At 48.2% G+C, this 15,169-nt stretch overlaps 1 protein-coding gene across 1 annotated transcript in view; it reads left to right on the top strand.

Annotated features, from left to right (window-relative positions):
* LOC106593272 (N-alpha-acetyltransferase 15, NatA auxiliary subunit-like) overlaps positions 1 to 12,291 on the top strand; it is a 36,623-nt gene extending 24,332 nt beyond the window's left edge. The window contains exons 3-8 of the mRNA XM_045717599.1: positions 998 to 1,562; positions 4,228 to 4,312; positions 7,145 to 7,302; positions 9,480 to 9,614; positions 11,428 to 11,583; positions 11,745 to 12,291. Coding sequence (XP_045573555.1) covers positions 998 to 1,562; positions 4,228 to 4,312; positions 7,145 to 7,302; positions 9,480 to 9,614; positions 11,428 to 11,583; positions 11,745 to 11,897 — 1,252 coding nt within the window. The 3' untranslated portion in view covers positions 11,898 to 12,291. The remainder of the gene's footprint in view (positions 1 to 997; positions 1,563 to 4,227; positions 4,313 to 7,144; positions 7,303 to 9,479; positions 9,615 to 11,427; positions 11,584 to 11,744) is intronic.
* Positions 12,292 to 15,169: the final 2,878 nt, after the last annotated feature.

The raw sequence follows: 15,169 nt of genomic DNA on the forward strand, positions 1-15,169 counted from the left end.
TGTAGGGATATCTGGTTGAACAGTGTTACAGTAAACCATCCAGGGGTTTAAGCTAATAGTTTGTGGGTATATGTACCGTCACAGCACCGTGTTGTCTCTCACCCTGCTCTGTACCGTCACAGCACCGTGTTGTCTCTCACCCTGCTCTGTACCGTCACAGCACCGTGTTGTCTCTCACCCTGCTCTGTACCGTCACAGCACCGTGTTGTCTCTCACCCTGCTCTGTACCGTCACAGCACCGTGTTGTCTCTCACCCTGCACTGTACCGTCACAGCACCGTGTTGTCTCTCACCCTGCTCTGTACCGTCACAGCACCGTGTTGTCTCTCACCCTGCTCTGTTCCGTCACAGCACCGTGTTGTCTCTCACCCTGCTCTGTACCGTCACAGCACCGTGTTGTCTCTCACCCTGCTCTGTACCGTCACAGCACCGTGTTGTCTCTCACCCTGCTCTGTACCGTCACAGCATCGTGTTGTCTCTCACCCTGCTCTGTACCGTCACAACACCGTGGGCAGAGTTATTTTAGGGATTAGGCAGGCTAAGTGTTAAAGACGTCAGATATGCATTGCCTGGGGGTTACTAATGTTACGTTAAAGCTACAAGGGAAGTCTGGATCCACATGTGTCTTGACACATCATGGTGTCTGTCTCACTCTGTGTTACTATAGACTACTACTAGGCCCAGAGACGGGTCTAGCTAGCCTGGTCCCTGATTGGTTTGTGCTTTTGTCTGCTCCCTATTGTCATTGTGGAGCTAAAGAGAGCAGAACCTGACTGGCACCCAGGCTAAGGTCGAGCTACAACATGCTTTAATCCCCTGACTGAGACGTGGTATTTGACAGAACACGTTGGTGACTGTTAGATGCTAAGCCCACTATAAGACCTGACAGACAGCATCATTCTGGAATGTAGTCTCAACATATTTTTAGGAGCTCAAATTGGATAATCAGTTCACTGACTGACTGGTTCCAACAGTCGACTACTTCATCTCAACTCCAGGTCTGACGACGGAGGTGGCCTGTCGTTCCTCAACTCCAGGTCTGACGACGGAGGTGGCCTGTCGTTCCTCAACTCCAGGTCTGACGACGGAGGTGGCCTGTCGTTCCTCAACTCCAGGTCTGACGACGGAGGTGGCCTGTCGTTCCTCAACTCCAGGTCTGACGACGGAGGTGGCCTGTGGTTCCTCAACTCCAGGTCTGACGACGGAGGTGGCCTGTCGTTCCTCAACTCCAGGTCTGACGACGGAGGTGGCCTGTCGTTCCTCAACTCCAGGTCTGACGACGGAGGTGGCCTGTCGTTCCTCAACTCCAGGTCTGACGACGGAGGTGGCCTGTCGTTCCTCAACTCCAGGTCTGACGACGGAGGTGGCCTGTCGTTCCTCAACTCCAGGTCTGACGACGGAGGTGGCCTGTCGTTCCTCAACTCCAGTTCTGACGACGGAGGGGGCCTGTGGTTCCTCAACTCCAGGTCTGACAACGGAGGTGGCCTGTCGTTCCTCAACTCCAGTTCTGACGACGGAGGTGGCCTGTGGTTCGCTGCTCAATGTGCAGTCTACAGTCTCTTGGTAGAACCCTGTCTCTTAGCTTGTGGTAGGTGATTAGCTTAGATTAAGTCAATCAAAGAGTCTACTTTGGCCTAAAGAGTGTGACTTCTCAGTGAAGCGTGTGTGTGGCCTCTTCTACTTTGATCTTAGCTAATGTGAGCAGAATATGTGAAAGGTTTCAGTGTCGTCACCATTAGTGATATTAAGAGGACATCCACAGAAGTGCCATCTGGTAACCCCCCTTTCTCTCCCCCTCTCTCTCCTCCCTGCCTCCCTCGGTCTTCCACCCTCTCTCTGCTAGTAGCTCCCAGTCTGCTCTCCCTCCCTCTCTCCCCCTCTCCCCTGTAGCGATTAAGCAACACAGCGTGATACTAAATATAGCTTCTATTCGAGAGGAAAGCGGAGGTAATTTAGCTGTGTTTTAGACTCTGACACACACACACACACACACACACACACACACACACACACACACACGAGTGGCCAGTCCGCAGTAGCAGCATAATGGATGAGATTAGAAATGAGTTTAATAGTCACATGTACAGGGTTAAAGGTGTCATTACAGGGTACGGAGAAATCCTTGCGCTCCAAAAAAAGTGAAAGAAAACAATATATATATGTACAGTCGTGGCCAAAAGTTTTGAGAATGACACAAATATTAATGTTCACAAAGTTTGCTGCTTCAGTGTCTTTAGACATTTTTGTCAGATGTTACTATGGAATACTGAAGTATAATTACAAGCATTTCATAAGTGTCAAAGGCTTTTATTGACAATTGCATGAAGTTGATGCAAAGAGTCAATATTTGCAATGTTGACCCTTCTTTTTCAAGACCTCTGCAATCTGCCCTGGCATGCTGTCAATTAACTTCTGGGCCACATCCTGACTGATGGCAGCCGATTCTTGCATAATCAATGCTTGGAGTTTGTCAGAATTTGTGGGTTTTTGTTTGTCCACCCGTCTCTTCAGGATTGACCACAAGTTCTCAATGGGATTAAGGTCTGGGGAGTTTCCTGGCCATGGACCCAAAATATATATTATTATATTGATATATTGTTCCCCGAGCCACTTAGTTATCACTTTTGCCTTATGGCAAGGTGCTCCATCATGCTGGAAAAGGCATTGTTCGTCACCAAACTGTTCCTGGATGGTTGGGAGAAGTTGCTCTCGGAGGATGTGTTGGTACCATTCTTTATTCATGGCTGTGTTCTTAGGCAAAATTGTGAGTGAGCCCACTCCCTTGGCTGAGAAGCAACCCCACACATGAATGGTCTCAGGATGCTTTACTGTTGGCATGACACAGGACTGATGGTAGCGCTCACCTTGTCTTCTCCGGACAAGATTTTTTCCGGATGCCCCAAACAATCAGAAAGGGGATTCATCAGAGAAAATTACTTTACCCCAGTAGTCCAATCCCTGTACCTTTTGCAGAATATCAGTCTGTCCCTGATGTTTTTCCTGGAGAGAAGTGGCTTCTTTGCTGCCATTCTTGACACCAGGCCACCCTCCAAAAGTCTTCGCCTCACTGTGCGTGCAGATGCACTCACACCTGCCTGCTGCCATTCCTGAGCAAGCACTGTACTGGTGGTGCCCCGATCCCGCAGCTGAATCAACTTTAGGAAACGGTCCTGGCGCTTGCTGGACTTTCTTGGGCGCCCTGAAGCCTTCTTCACAACAATTGAACCGCTCTTCTTGAAGTTCTTGATGATCCGATAAATGGTTGATTAAGGTGCAATCTTACTGGCAGCGATATCCTTGCCTGTGAAGCCCTTTTTGTGCAAAGCAATGATGATGGCACGTGTTTCCTTGCAGGTAACCATGGTTGACAGAGGAAGAACAATGATTCCAAGCACCACCCTCCTTTTGAAGCTTCCAGTCTGTTATTCGAACTCAATCAGCATGACAGAGTGATCACCAGCCTTGTCCTCGTCAACACTCACACCTGTGTTAACGAGAGAATCACTGACATGATGTCAGCTGGTCCTTTTGTGGCAGGGCTGAAATGCAGTGGAAATGTTTTTGGGGGATTCAGTTCATTTGTATTGCAAAGAGTGACTTTGTAATTAATTGCAATTCATCTGATCACTCTTCATAACATTCTGCAGTATATGCAAATTGCCATCATACAAACTGAGGCAGCAGACACAAATATTAATTTTAATTCTCAAAACTTTTGGCCACGACTCGTATGTATGTAATGAATGGATGGATGGATGGATGGATGGATGGAACACTGTTCAATCCCTACACACACACAGTACCAGTCAAAAACTTTAGAACACCTAATCCTTCCAGGGTTTTTCTTTATTTTTACTATTTTCTACATTGTAGAATAATAGTGAAGACATCAAAACTATGTAATAACAGATAGGGAATCATGTAGTAACCAAAACAAAGTGTTGAACAAATGAAAATATATTTTATATTTGAGATTCTTCAGGGTGGCCAGCCTTTGCCTTGATGACAGCATTGCACACTCTTGGCATTCATATCAGGGTCTTTTGTCAACAGCTTTTCTGAGGTAAATGAATAAAGAATGCTTTTCTACCGTGACAGATCCTGACTTGCACAAACCACATTGTCACTGACTCTCTGAATCATTGTCTTTAGAGTGGGAGGTGCATGCAGGCTTTCAGCCATTCAAAACACCTGGAAGATCAACTATTTTCTCTCTTCCTCTCCCCAGCGATGTTACCCACACAAGCAGTACAGAAACGGACTCAAGTTCTGCAAGCAGATCCTGTCCAACCCCAAGTTCACAGAACATGGAGGTAAGGGAGGGATAGAGGGATAGATGAGATGGAGACCCCTTTATAAAGCCTCTCATTGTTTCTCTCTCCCTACAGAGACCCTGGCGATGAAGGGTGTGTGTGTGTGTGTGTGCTGGTGTGTGTGTGACCCTGGCGATGAAGGGTGGGTGTGTGTGTGTGTGCTGACTGGAGGCTGGGTCTAGCCTGTGTGTGTAGTGGTGGTGTGTGTGTGTGCTGACTGGAGGCTGGGTCTAGCCTGTGTGTGTTGTGGTGGTGTGTGTGTGTGCTGACTGGAGGCTGGGTCTCACCTGTGTGTGTGTGTGTGTGTGTGTGTGTGTGTGTGTGTGTGTGTGTGTGTGTGTGTGTGTGTGTGTGTGTGTGTGTGTGTGTGTGTGTGTGTGTGTGTGTGTGTGTGTGTGTGTGTGTGTGTGTGTGTGTGTGTGTGTGCTGACTGGAGGCTGGGTCTAGCCTGTGCACACACACACCACCACACACACACAGGCTAGACCCAGGCTCCAGTCAACACACACACCACCACACACACACACAGGCTAGACCCAGCCTCCAGTCAGCACACACACCACCACCACTACACACACACACACACACAGGCTAGACCCAGCCTCCAGTCACCACACACACCACTACACACACACACACACACAGGCTAGACCCAGCCTCCAGTCAGCACACACACCACTACACACACACACACACACAGGCTAGATCCAGCCTCCAGTCAGCACACACACCACAACAGACACACCGCAACACACATAAACACACTCAACAATCAATTTCACAACACATTTACTGAATTATCATGATAAAGACCAATTGAACGATACATTTGTAACATTAATGTGCACAAGTAAATGTTTTATTTTAAAATAACTACTAGAATGTTGTTGCTATCAATTGTCTTGTTAGCAGTAGCCCATATTAGCAGACTTAACTCATTTAAAACTTCACATCTCTAGTATTTATTTAACCTTTATTTAACTAGGCAAGTCAGTTCAGAACAAATTCTTATTTACATTGACAGCCTAGGGACAGTGGGTTAACTGCCTTGTTCAGGGGCAGAACGACAGATTTTTACCTTGTCAGCTCAGGGATTCGATTTAGCAACCTTTCGGTTACTGGCCCAACGCTATAACCACTAAGCTACCTGCCTCTCTAACCACTAGGCTACCTGCCTCTCTAACCACTAGGCTACCTGCCTCTCTAACCACTAGGCTACCTGCCTCTCTAACCACTAGGCTACCTGCCTCTCTAACCACTAGGCTACCTGCCTCTCTAACCACTAGGCTACCTGCCTCTCTAACCACTAGGCTACCTGCCTCTCTAACCACTAGGCTACCTGCCTCTCTAACCACTAGGCTACCTGCCCCTCTAACCACTAGGCTACCTGCCCCTCTAACCACTAGGCTACCTGCCCCTCTAACCACTAGGTTACCTGCCCCTCTAACCACTAGGTTACCTGCCCCTCTAACCACTAGGCTACCTGCCCCTCTAACCACTAGGCTACCTGCCCCTCTAACCACTAGGCTACCTGCCCCTCTAACCACTAGGCTACCTGCCCCTCTAACCACTAGGTTACCTGCCCCTCTAACCACTAGGCTACCTGCCTCTCTAACCACTAGGCTACCTGCCTCTCTAACCACTAGGCTACCTGCCTCTCTAACCACTAGGCTACCTGCCTCTCTAACCACTAGGCTACCTGTCTCCTCTAACCACTTGGTTACCTGTCGCCTCTCTAACCACTAGGCTACCCGCCTCTCTAACCACTAGGCTACCCGCCTCTCTAACCACTAGGCTACCCGCCTCTCTAACCACTAGGCTACCCGCCTCTCTAACCACTAGGCTACCCGCCTCTCTAACCACTTCTCTAACCACTAGGCTACCCGCCTCTCTAACCACTAGGCTACCCGCCTCTCTAACCACTAGGCTACCCGCCTCTCTAACCACTAGGCTACCCGCCTCTCTAACCACTAGGCTACTCGCCTCTCTAACCACTAGGCTACCCGCCTCTCTAACCACCAGGCTACCCGCCTCTCTAACCACTAGGCTACCTGCCTCTAACCACTAGGCTACCTGCCACCCCATTTTACTTATCAGTAAAATGTCTTCCATAAATGGTTGTTGTCGTCCCAACTCTGCACCACACACAGGAGAGCCACACAGCCTGTTATCAACACACGTTGGTGTTTCTGTGTCAAGGTCAACACCTGAGTGTTAGAACACAACACCAGACCTGGGTTCAAATACTATTTGAAATAATGCATAATAGTTTGTCTGCGATCGGTTGAGTTTGTCTGGCTTAATGGACCAATAGAATAGTCGCAGAACTACAAACCCACCCATCTGTTTGTTCTAGGCATGCTAGAACACGAGGCGTGCTAGGACACGAGGCGTGCTAGGACACGAGGCGTGCTAGAACACGAGGCGTGCTAGAACACGAGGCGTGCTAGGACACGAGGCGTGCTAGGACACGAGGCGTGCTAGGACACGAGGCGTGCTAGAACACGAGGCATGCTAGAACAAGCACTCCAAAGTATTTTAATTATTTTTAATAGTATTTCAACCCAGGTCTGAGAAACACACCACATGTGGGAAGCTGAAGGACAAAGCATTATAACAACTATTATAATGTCTATAAATAATTATCTTTCTGGTGCTTGGAATGATAATATAAATAGATAGCATTTTCCACGTGTGTGTTTTGTGTTCGTGCATACATACGTGTGTGTGTTTTGTGTTCGTGCATACATACGTGTGTGTGTCTCTGTCTGTGTAGGTGAGTCTCTACCTGTGTTATGCATCCATGTGTCTCCTTAACCCCTGGTCTCCCAGGCTGGCATGTGTACGGTCTGCTGCAGCGCTCCGATAAGAAGTACGGCGAGGCCATCAAGTGTTACAGGAACGCCCTGAAGTGGGACAAAGACAACCTGCAGATCCTACGAGACCTGTCTTTACTGCAGATCCAGATGAGAGACCTGGAGGGCTACAGGGTGAGGGAGGATGGTGAAGTGGAGAGGGGTGATGTACAGAGACCTGGAGGGCTACAGGGTGAGGGAGGAGGGTGAAATGGAGAGGGGTGATGTACAGAGACTTGTCCCTACTGCAGATCCAGATGAGAGACCTGGAGGGCTACAGGGTGAGGTAGGAGGGTGAAATGGAGAGGGGTGATGTACAGAGACCTGGAGGGCTACAGGGTGAGGGAGGAGGGTGAAATGGAGAGGGGTGATGTACAGAGAGACCTGGAGGGCTACAGGGTGAGGGAGGAGGGTGAAATGGAGAGGGGTGATGTACAGAGAGACCTGGAGGGCTACAGGGTGAGGGAGGAGGGAGGAGGATGAAGCGGAGAGGGGTGATGTACAGAGAGACCTGGAGGGCTACAGGGTGAGGGAGGAGGGAGGAGGATGAAGCGGAGAGGGGTGATGTACAGAGAGACCTGGAGGGCTACAGGGTGAGGGAGGAGGGGGAGGATGAAGCGGAGAGGGGTGATGTACAGAGACCTGGAGGGCTACAGGGTGAGGGAGGAGGGTGAAGTGGAGAGGGGTGATGTACAGAGAGACCTGGAGGGCTACAGGGTGAGGGAGGAGGGAGGAGGATGAAGCGGAGAGGGGTGATGTACAGAGAGACCTGGAGGGCTACAGGGTGAGGGAGGAGGGAGGAGGATGAAGCGGAGAGAGGTGATGTACAGAGACCTGGAGGGCTACAGGGTGAGGGAGGAGGGTGAAGTGGAGAGGGGTGATGTACAGAGAGACCTGGAGGGCTACAGGGTGAGGGAGGAGGGAGGAGGATGAAGCGGAGAGGGGTGATGTACAGAGAGACCTGGAGGGCTACAGGGTGAGGGAGGAGGGAGGAGGATGAAGCGGAGAGGGGTGATGTACAGAGACTTGGAGGGCTACAGGGTGAGGGAGGAGGGTGAAGTGGAGAGAGGTGATGTACAGAGACCTGGAGGGCTACAGGGTGAGGGAGGAGGGTGAAATGGAGAGGGGTGATGTACAGAGACCTGGAGGGCTACAGGGTGAGGGAGGAGGGTGAAGTGGAGAGGGGTGATGTACAGAGACCTGGAGAGCTACAGGGTGAGGGAGGAGGATGAAGCGGAGAGGGGTGATGTACAGAGACCTGGAGGGCTACAGGGTGAGGGAGGAGGGTGAAGTGGAGAGAGGTTATGTACAGAGACTTGTCCCAACTGCAGATCCAGATGAGATGGATGGTGGGAGGAGGGTGAGGGAAGGAGAAACCTGTCCTTACTGCAGATCCAGATGAGATGGATGGTGGGAGGAGGGTGAGGGAAGGAGAAACCTGTCCTTACTGCAGATCCAGATGAGATGGATGGTGGGAGGAGGGTGAGGGAAGGAGAAACCTGTCCTTACTGCAGATCCAGATGAGATGGATGGTGGGAGGAGGGTGAGGGAAGGAGAAACCTGTCCTTACTGCAGATCCAGATGAGATGGATGGTGGGAGGAGGGTGAGGGAAGGAGAAACCTGTCCTTACTGCAGATCCAGATGAGATGGATGGTGGGAGGAGGGTGAGGGAAGGAGAAACCTGTCCTTACTGCAGATCCAGATGAGATGGATGGTGGGAGGAGGGAGAAACCTGTCCTTACTGCAGATCCAGATGAGATGGATGGTGGGAGGAGGGTGAGGGAAGGAGAAACCTGTCCTTACTGCAGATCCAGATGAGATGGATGGTGGGAGGAGGGTGAGGGAAGGAGAAACCTGTCCTTACTGCCCCAGGCGATTCATTCAGAAAGAACACAATCCATCACTAACATCAGGACTTAGTTAACTACCTTGATTTACACCAGCTCTCTTGGAAGGCAACCGACCTATTTAGTTGTCCATGGGACATATAAAATACCAAGAAAGCACAGAGCGTGGCAGAGCAGAAGTGTGTCAGCATATTCTAGCATTGGCAACATGACTCAGCAGAAACTAAATCTACTTCCTCCTCTGCCAACTACTCTTTTTGCTCTCTCTTTTTCTGCTGCCTTTGTTTTCTCATTGGTGAGATCAGGATACTTCACGGAAGGGACAAAAGAAGAATCCATTTTAAGTTACAGGAACTTGATGTCAAGCTAACCGATAACTTGCTAGCCCCTCTCTCATTGTTTCCCTATGGGAGACTAGCACACTATGCTAAGCTAACGGCTAACTTCTCCTTGTCCCCCTGTAGGAGACGAGGTACCAGCTGCTGCAGCTGCGGCCAGCTCAGAGGGCTTCATGGGTCGGCTACGCCATCGCCTATCACCTCCTAGAGGACTACGAGATGGCCGCCAAGATAGTAGAGGAGTTCAGGAAAACACAACAGGTACGGTATGTCCAGAGACAAGCCAACCTATGGGCTGAATCTGTCTGTCCTTGGTACACACTGGGTTCACCGTTCACACCACTAATCCAAAATGGCTTCCTCTCCTTGTTTCTGAAAATCACTTATTCATTTAGGCTATCCAGGTAAGTCATTGAGAAAGCATTCTATTTTACAACAATGACGTGAACATATTAAAGGTGGAAGTAATATGCCAGGCACAGTATTTGATTGATCAGTTCAGTTCTATCTTATCAATAGGAAGGAAGGAAGGAAGGAAGGAAGGAAGGAAGGAAGGAAGGCAGGCAGGCAGGCAGGCAGGCAGGCAGGCGGGCGGGCGGGCGGGCGGGCGGGCGGGCGGGCGGGCGGGCGAGGAGAGGAAGCCACTGCTCTAGTGCAACAGTAGGAGCATTGAGAACATAATATATGACTACCACTCACAACAAAGTGTTTTCCCTCGTCAGTTCAGGGTCTGGGTGTGTCTGAATTACAGTAAAGCTAGGTAACGGTACGACACAGTAAAGCTAGGTAACGGTACGACACAGTAAAGCTAGCTAACGGTACGACACAGTAAAGCTAACTAACGGTACGACACAGTAAAGCTAGGTAACGGTACGACACAGTAAAGCTAGCTAACGGTACGACTCAGTAAAGCTAGCTAACGGTACGACACAGTAAAGCTAGCTAACGGTACGACACAGTAAAGCTAGCTAACGGTACGACACAGTAAAGCTAGCTAACGGTACGACACAGTAAAGCTAGCTAACGGTACGACAAAGTAAAGCTGGGTAACGGTACGACACAGTAAAGCTAGGTAACGGTACGACACAGTATAGTCAGTCAGCCTGTGCCTCTAAGGTGATGTAAATCTATGTGGCGTGTCTGTCACGACCACAATAGAGCGTGCTCACTGGGCCTCCTGATAAGACCAACCTGCTTCCTGCCTTTGTCCCCGCATGTATTTCTACTGAAGTGGTGCCCTATGTAAAGATGTACAATGATGTAGCCTGTGATGTTAAAGGATTTTATACTTGTCTCTCACCTCTCCTCCCCTCTCTTTCTCCATCTCTCTCCCTTTCCCTCTCTCCTCTTTTTCTGTTTCACCCCCCCACATGAGTACAGTAAGCTGCTGCTCTATCTGAACCATAGACACTATATAACATTATGTAACCCTGTTATAACAATACATAACCCTGTTATAACACTACGTAACTCTGTTATAGCACTGTTATAGCCTCTCTCCCTGACGTCTCCAGACAAGATGGACTATGAGTACAGTGAGCTGCTGCAGTACCAGAACCATAGACACTACATAACCCTGCTATAACCTCTCTCTCCTAGACGTCTCCAGACAAGGTGGACGATGAGTACAGTGAGCTGCTGCAGTACCAGAACCATAGACACTACATAACCCTGCTATAACCTCTCTCTCCTAGACGTCTCCAGACAAGGTGGACTATGAGTACAGTGAGCTGCTGCAGTACCAGAACCATAGACACTACATAACCCTGCTATAACCTCTCTCTCCTAGACGTCTCCAGACAAGATGGACTATGAGTACAGTGAGCTGCTGCTGTACCAGAACCATAGACACTACATAACCCTGCTATAACCTCTCTCTCCTAGACGTCTCCAGACAAGGTGGACTATGAGTACAGTGAGCTGCTGCAGTACCAGAACCATAGACACTACATAACCCTGCTATAACCTCTCTCTCCTAGACGTCTCCAGACAAGGTGGACTATGAGTACAGTGAGCTGCTGCTGTACCAGAACCATAGACACTACATAACCCTGCTATAACCTCTCTCTCCTAGACGTCTCCAGACAAGATGGACTATGAGTACAGTGAGCTGCTGCTGTACCAGAACCAGGTGCTGAGGGAGGCTGGACTCTATAGGGAGGCTCTGGACAACCTCACCACCTACGAGGAACAGATCTGTGACAAACTGGCCGTCGAGGAGACACGAGGTGTGTGTGTGTGTGTATGTGTGTGTTTGCAACCATCACACAAATTTGATTTCTTTATTTGGATCCACAAAGAAACCAAGACTGAAGCCTGTCACCGTCTCTCTGTCTGTCACTCACACCTGGAACACACACAGAGATCACTAACAGTGTATTCCCCCTGTAGGAGTTGTTTTTGAACCTGGATCGTCTGGATGAAGCTACTGAGGTCTACCGCCGTCTACAGGAGAGAAACCCTGAGAACTGGTCCTACTACCACAGCCTGGAGAAGGCCCTGAAGCCTGGTACGCTACATATACCCTACATAACACTGTTGTAACTGGTCCTACTACCACGGCCTGGAGAAGGCCCTGAAGCCTGGTACGCTACATATACCCTACATAACACTGTTGTAACTGGTCCTACTACCACGGCCTGGAGAAGGCCCTGAAGCCTGGTACGCTACATATAGCCTACATAACACTGTTGTAACTGGTCCTACTACCACGGCCTGGAGAAGGCCCTGAAGCCTGGTACGCTACATATACCCTACATAACACTGTTGTAACTGGTCCTACTACCACGGCCTGGAGAAGGCCCTGAAGCCTGGTACGCTACATAACACTGTTGTAACTGGTCCTACTACCACGGCCTGGAGAAGGCCCTGAAGCCTGGTACGCTACATAACACTGTTGTAACTGGTCCTACTACCACGGCCTGGAGAAGGCCCTGAAGCCTGGCTACGCTACATATACTACATAACACTGTTGTAACTGGTCCTACTACCACGGCCTGGAGAAGGCCCTGAAGCCTGGTACGCTACATATACCCTACATAACACTGTTGTAACTGGTCCTACTACCACGGCCTGGAGAAGGCCCTGAAGCCTGGTACGCTACATATACCCTACATAACACTGTTGTAACTGGTCCTACTACCACGGCCTGGAGAAGGCCCTGAAGCCTGGTACGCTACATATACCCTACATAACACTGTTGTAACTGGTCCTACTACCACGGCCTGGAGAAGGCCCTGAAGCCTGGTACGCTACATAACACTGTTGTAACTGGTCCTACTACCACGGCCTGGAGAAGGCCCTGAAGCCTGGTACGCTACATATACCCTACATAACACTGTTGTAACTGGTCCTACTACCACGGCCTGGAGAAGGCCCTGAAGCCTGGTACGCATACATATACCCTTCATAACACTGTTGTAACTGGTCCTACTACCACGGCCTGGAGAAGGCCCTGAAGCCTGGTACGCTACATATACCCTTCATAACACTGTTGTAACTGGTCCTACTACCACAGCCTGGAGAAGGCCCTGAAGCCTGGTACGCTACATATACCCTTCATAACACTGTTGTAACTGGTCCTACTACCACGGCCTGGAGAAGGCCCTGAAGCCTGGTACGCTACATATACCCTACATAACACTGTTGTAACTGGTCCTACTACCACGGCCTGGAGAAGGCCCTGAAGCCTGGTACGCTACATATACCCTACATAACACTGTTGTAACTGGTCCTACTACCACGGCCTGGAGAAGGCCCTGAAGCCTGGTACGCTACATAACACTGTTGTAACTGGTCCTACTACCACGGCCTGGAGAAGGCCCTGAAGCCTGGTACGCTACATATACCCTTCATAACACTGTTGTAACTGGTCCTACTACCACGGCCTGGAGAAGGCCCTGAAGCCTGGTACGCTACATATACCCTACATAACACTGTTGTAACTGGTCCTACTACCACGGCCTGGAGAAGGCCCTGAAGCCTGGTACGCTACATATACCCTACATAACACTGTTGTAACTGGTCCTACTACCACGGCCTGGAGAAGGCCCTGAAGCCTGGTACGCTACATATACCCTACATATCTTGTTTTTGTATAGTGTTCTTACGTTAATTAAATACAATCATGATGAACACTAACTCCGCTGCGCCTTGGTCTACTCTCTCCCGACAGCCGTTACAAACACTTGGTATTTTTTCTGAGGGGAGATGGAGAACTGTGTTCTCCGTTACTTTTTGTTCTCCGTGTATCCTGTGTTGGTCAGACCTTATCCTGACTCACTCACTCAAACTCCTAAATGATCAGCAAGAAACATGTCTTCCCTCTTGTCTTCTTCTTTAATAAGAATCCATGTTGTCACAACACCCAAGAGGTGTTTTTGTGCAACAATTCAGCATTTTGGACAAGGTACCAGACCTTTGCCACTCTAAATACAATATGTATTTACTTAACTTATTGACTGATTGGTTGGTTGTATGATTTAATTATTTCACATGCATACACACACAATCTATTGTATATCAGACCTGCACGAAGTACTTTCTCTGTAACACACAGATAAGAGAATAACATCATTATCTATATACTACTAACAACATCATAATCAATATAACATTTATAATCAATAACATCATTATCTATATACTATTAACAATAATCAATAACATAATTATCTCTATACTACTAGCAACATCATAATCAATATAACATTTATAATCAATAACATCATTATCTATATACTATTAACATCATAATCAATATAACATTTATAATCAATAACATCATTATCTATATACTACTAACAATAATCTACATCATAATCAATGTAACGTTTTATAATCAATAACATCATAATCTCTATACTACTAACAATAATCTACATCATAATCAATGTAACATTTTATAATCTATAACATCATGAGAGAAACTAAACTAGAAAATAAACCCCACCTACTATATTGAATTGTGAAAAATACAGTGTAGAAAACATTAAGTACACCTTCCTAATATTGAGTTGCACCCTCCCCCCTGGTTGTGGTGGCTGCATCATGTTATGGGTATGCTTGTAATCGTTAAGGACTGGGGAGATTTTCAGGATAAAAAAATTCACGGAATGGAACGAAGCACAGGCAAAATCCTAGAGGGAAACATGGTTCAGTCTGCTTTCCACCAACACTAGGTTACGAATTCAACTTTCAGCAGGACAATAACCTAAAACACAAGGACAAATCTACACAAGGTGCTTACTAAGAAAACAGTGACTGTTCCTGAGTGGCCGAGTTACAGTTTTTGTAACAGTTGTCGTACTGGAGAGAAGACCAAGGCGCAGCGGGAATGTGGATACTCATATTCTTTTAATGAAACACGCAAAGCATCCACAGGGAAAACAATAAACAGTACTCACGACACCAGGAACAGTTTTGCAGGCTCACAAAACGCAGTGCAAAAACAACTACCCACAACCCCAAAGAAAAACACACACTACTATATAGGACTCCCAATCAAAGGCAACTCAACACACCTGCCTTCAATTGGGAGAACAATCACCAACACAACACTTAACACACAAAAACCCTGCCACGTCCTGACCAAAACTAATACAATTGCTCCCTCTGCTGGTCAGGACGTGACAGTTTTGACTTAAATCCGCTCTTAAATCTATGGCAAGACCTGAAAATGGTTGTCTAGTAATGATCAATAACTAATTAGACAGAGTTTGAAGAAATGTTGTTAAATAATATTGGGCAAATGTTGTACAATCCAGGTGTGGAAAGCTCTTCTAGACTTACTTAGAAAGACTCACAGCTGTAATCAC

The sequence above is a fragment of the Salmo salar genome, chromosome ssa04, assembly GCF_905237065.1.
Source record: "Salmo salar chromosome ssa04, Ssal_v3.1, whole genome shotgun sequence".
Taxonomy (NCBI): Eukaryota; Metazoa; Chordata; class Actinopteri; order Salmoniformes; family Salmonidae; genus Salmo; species Salmo salar.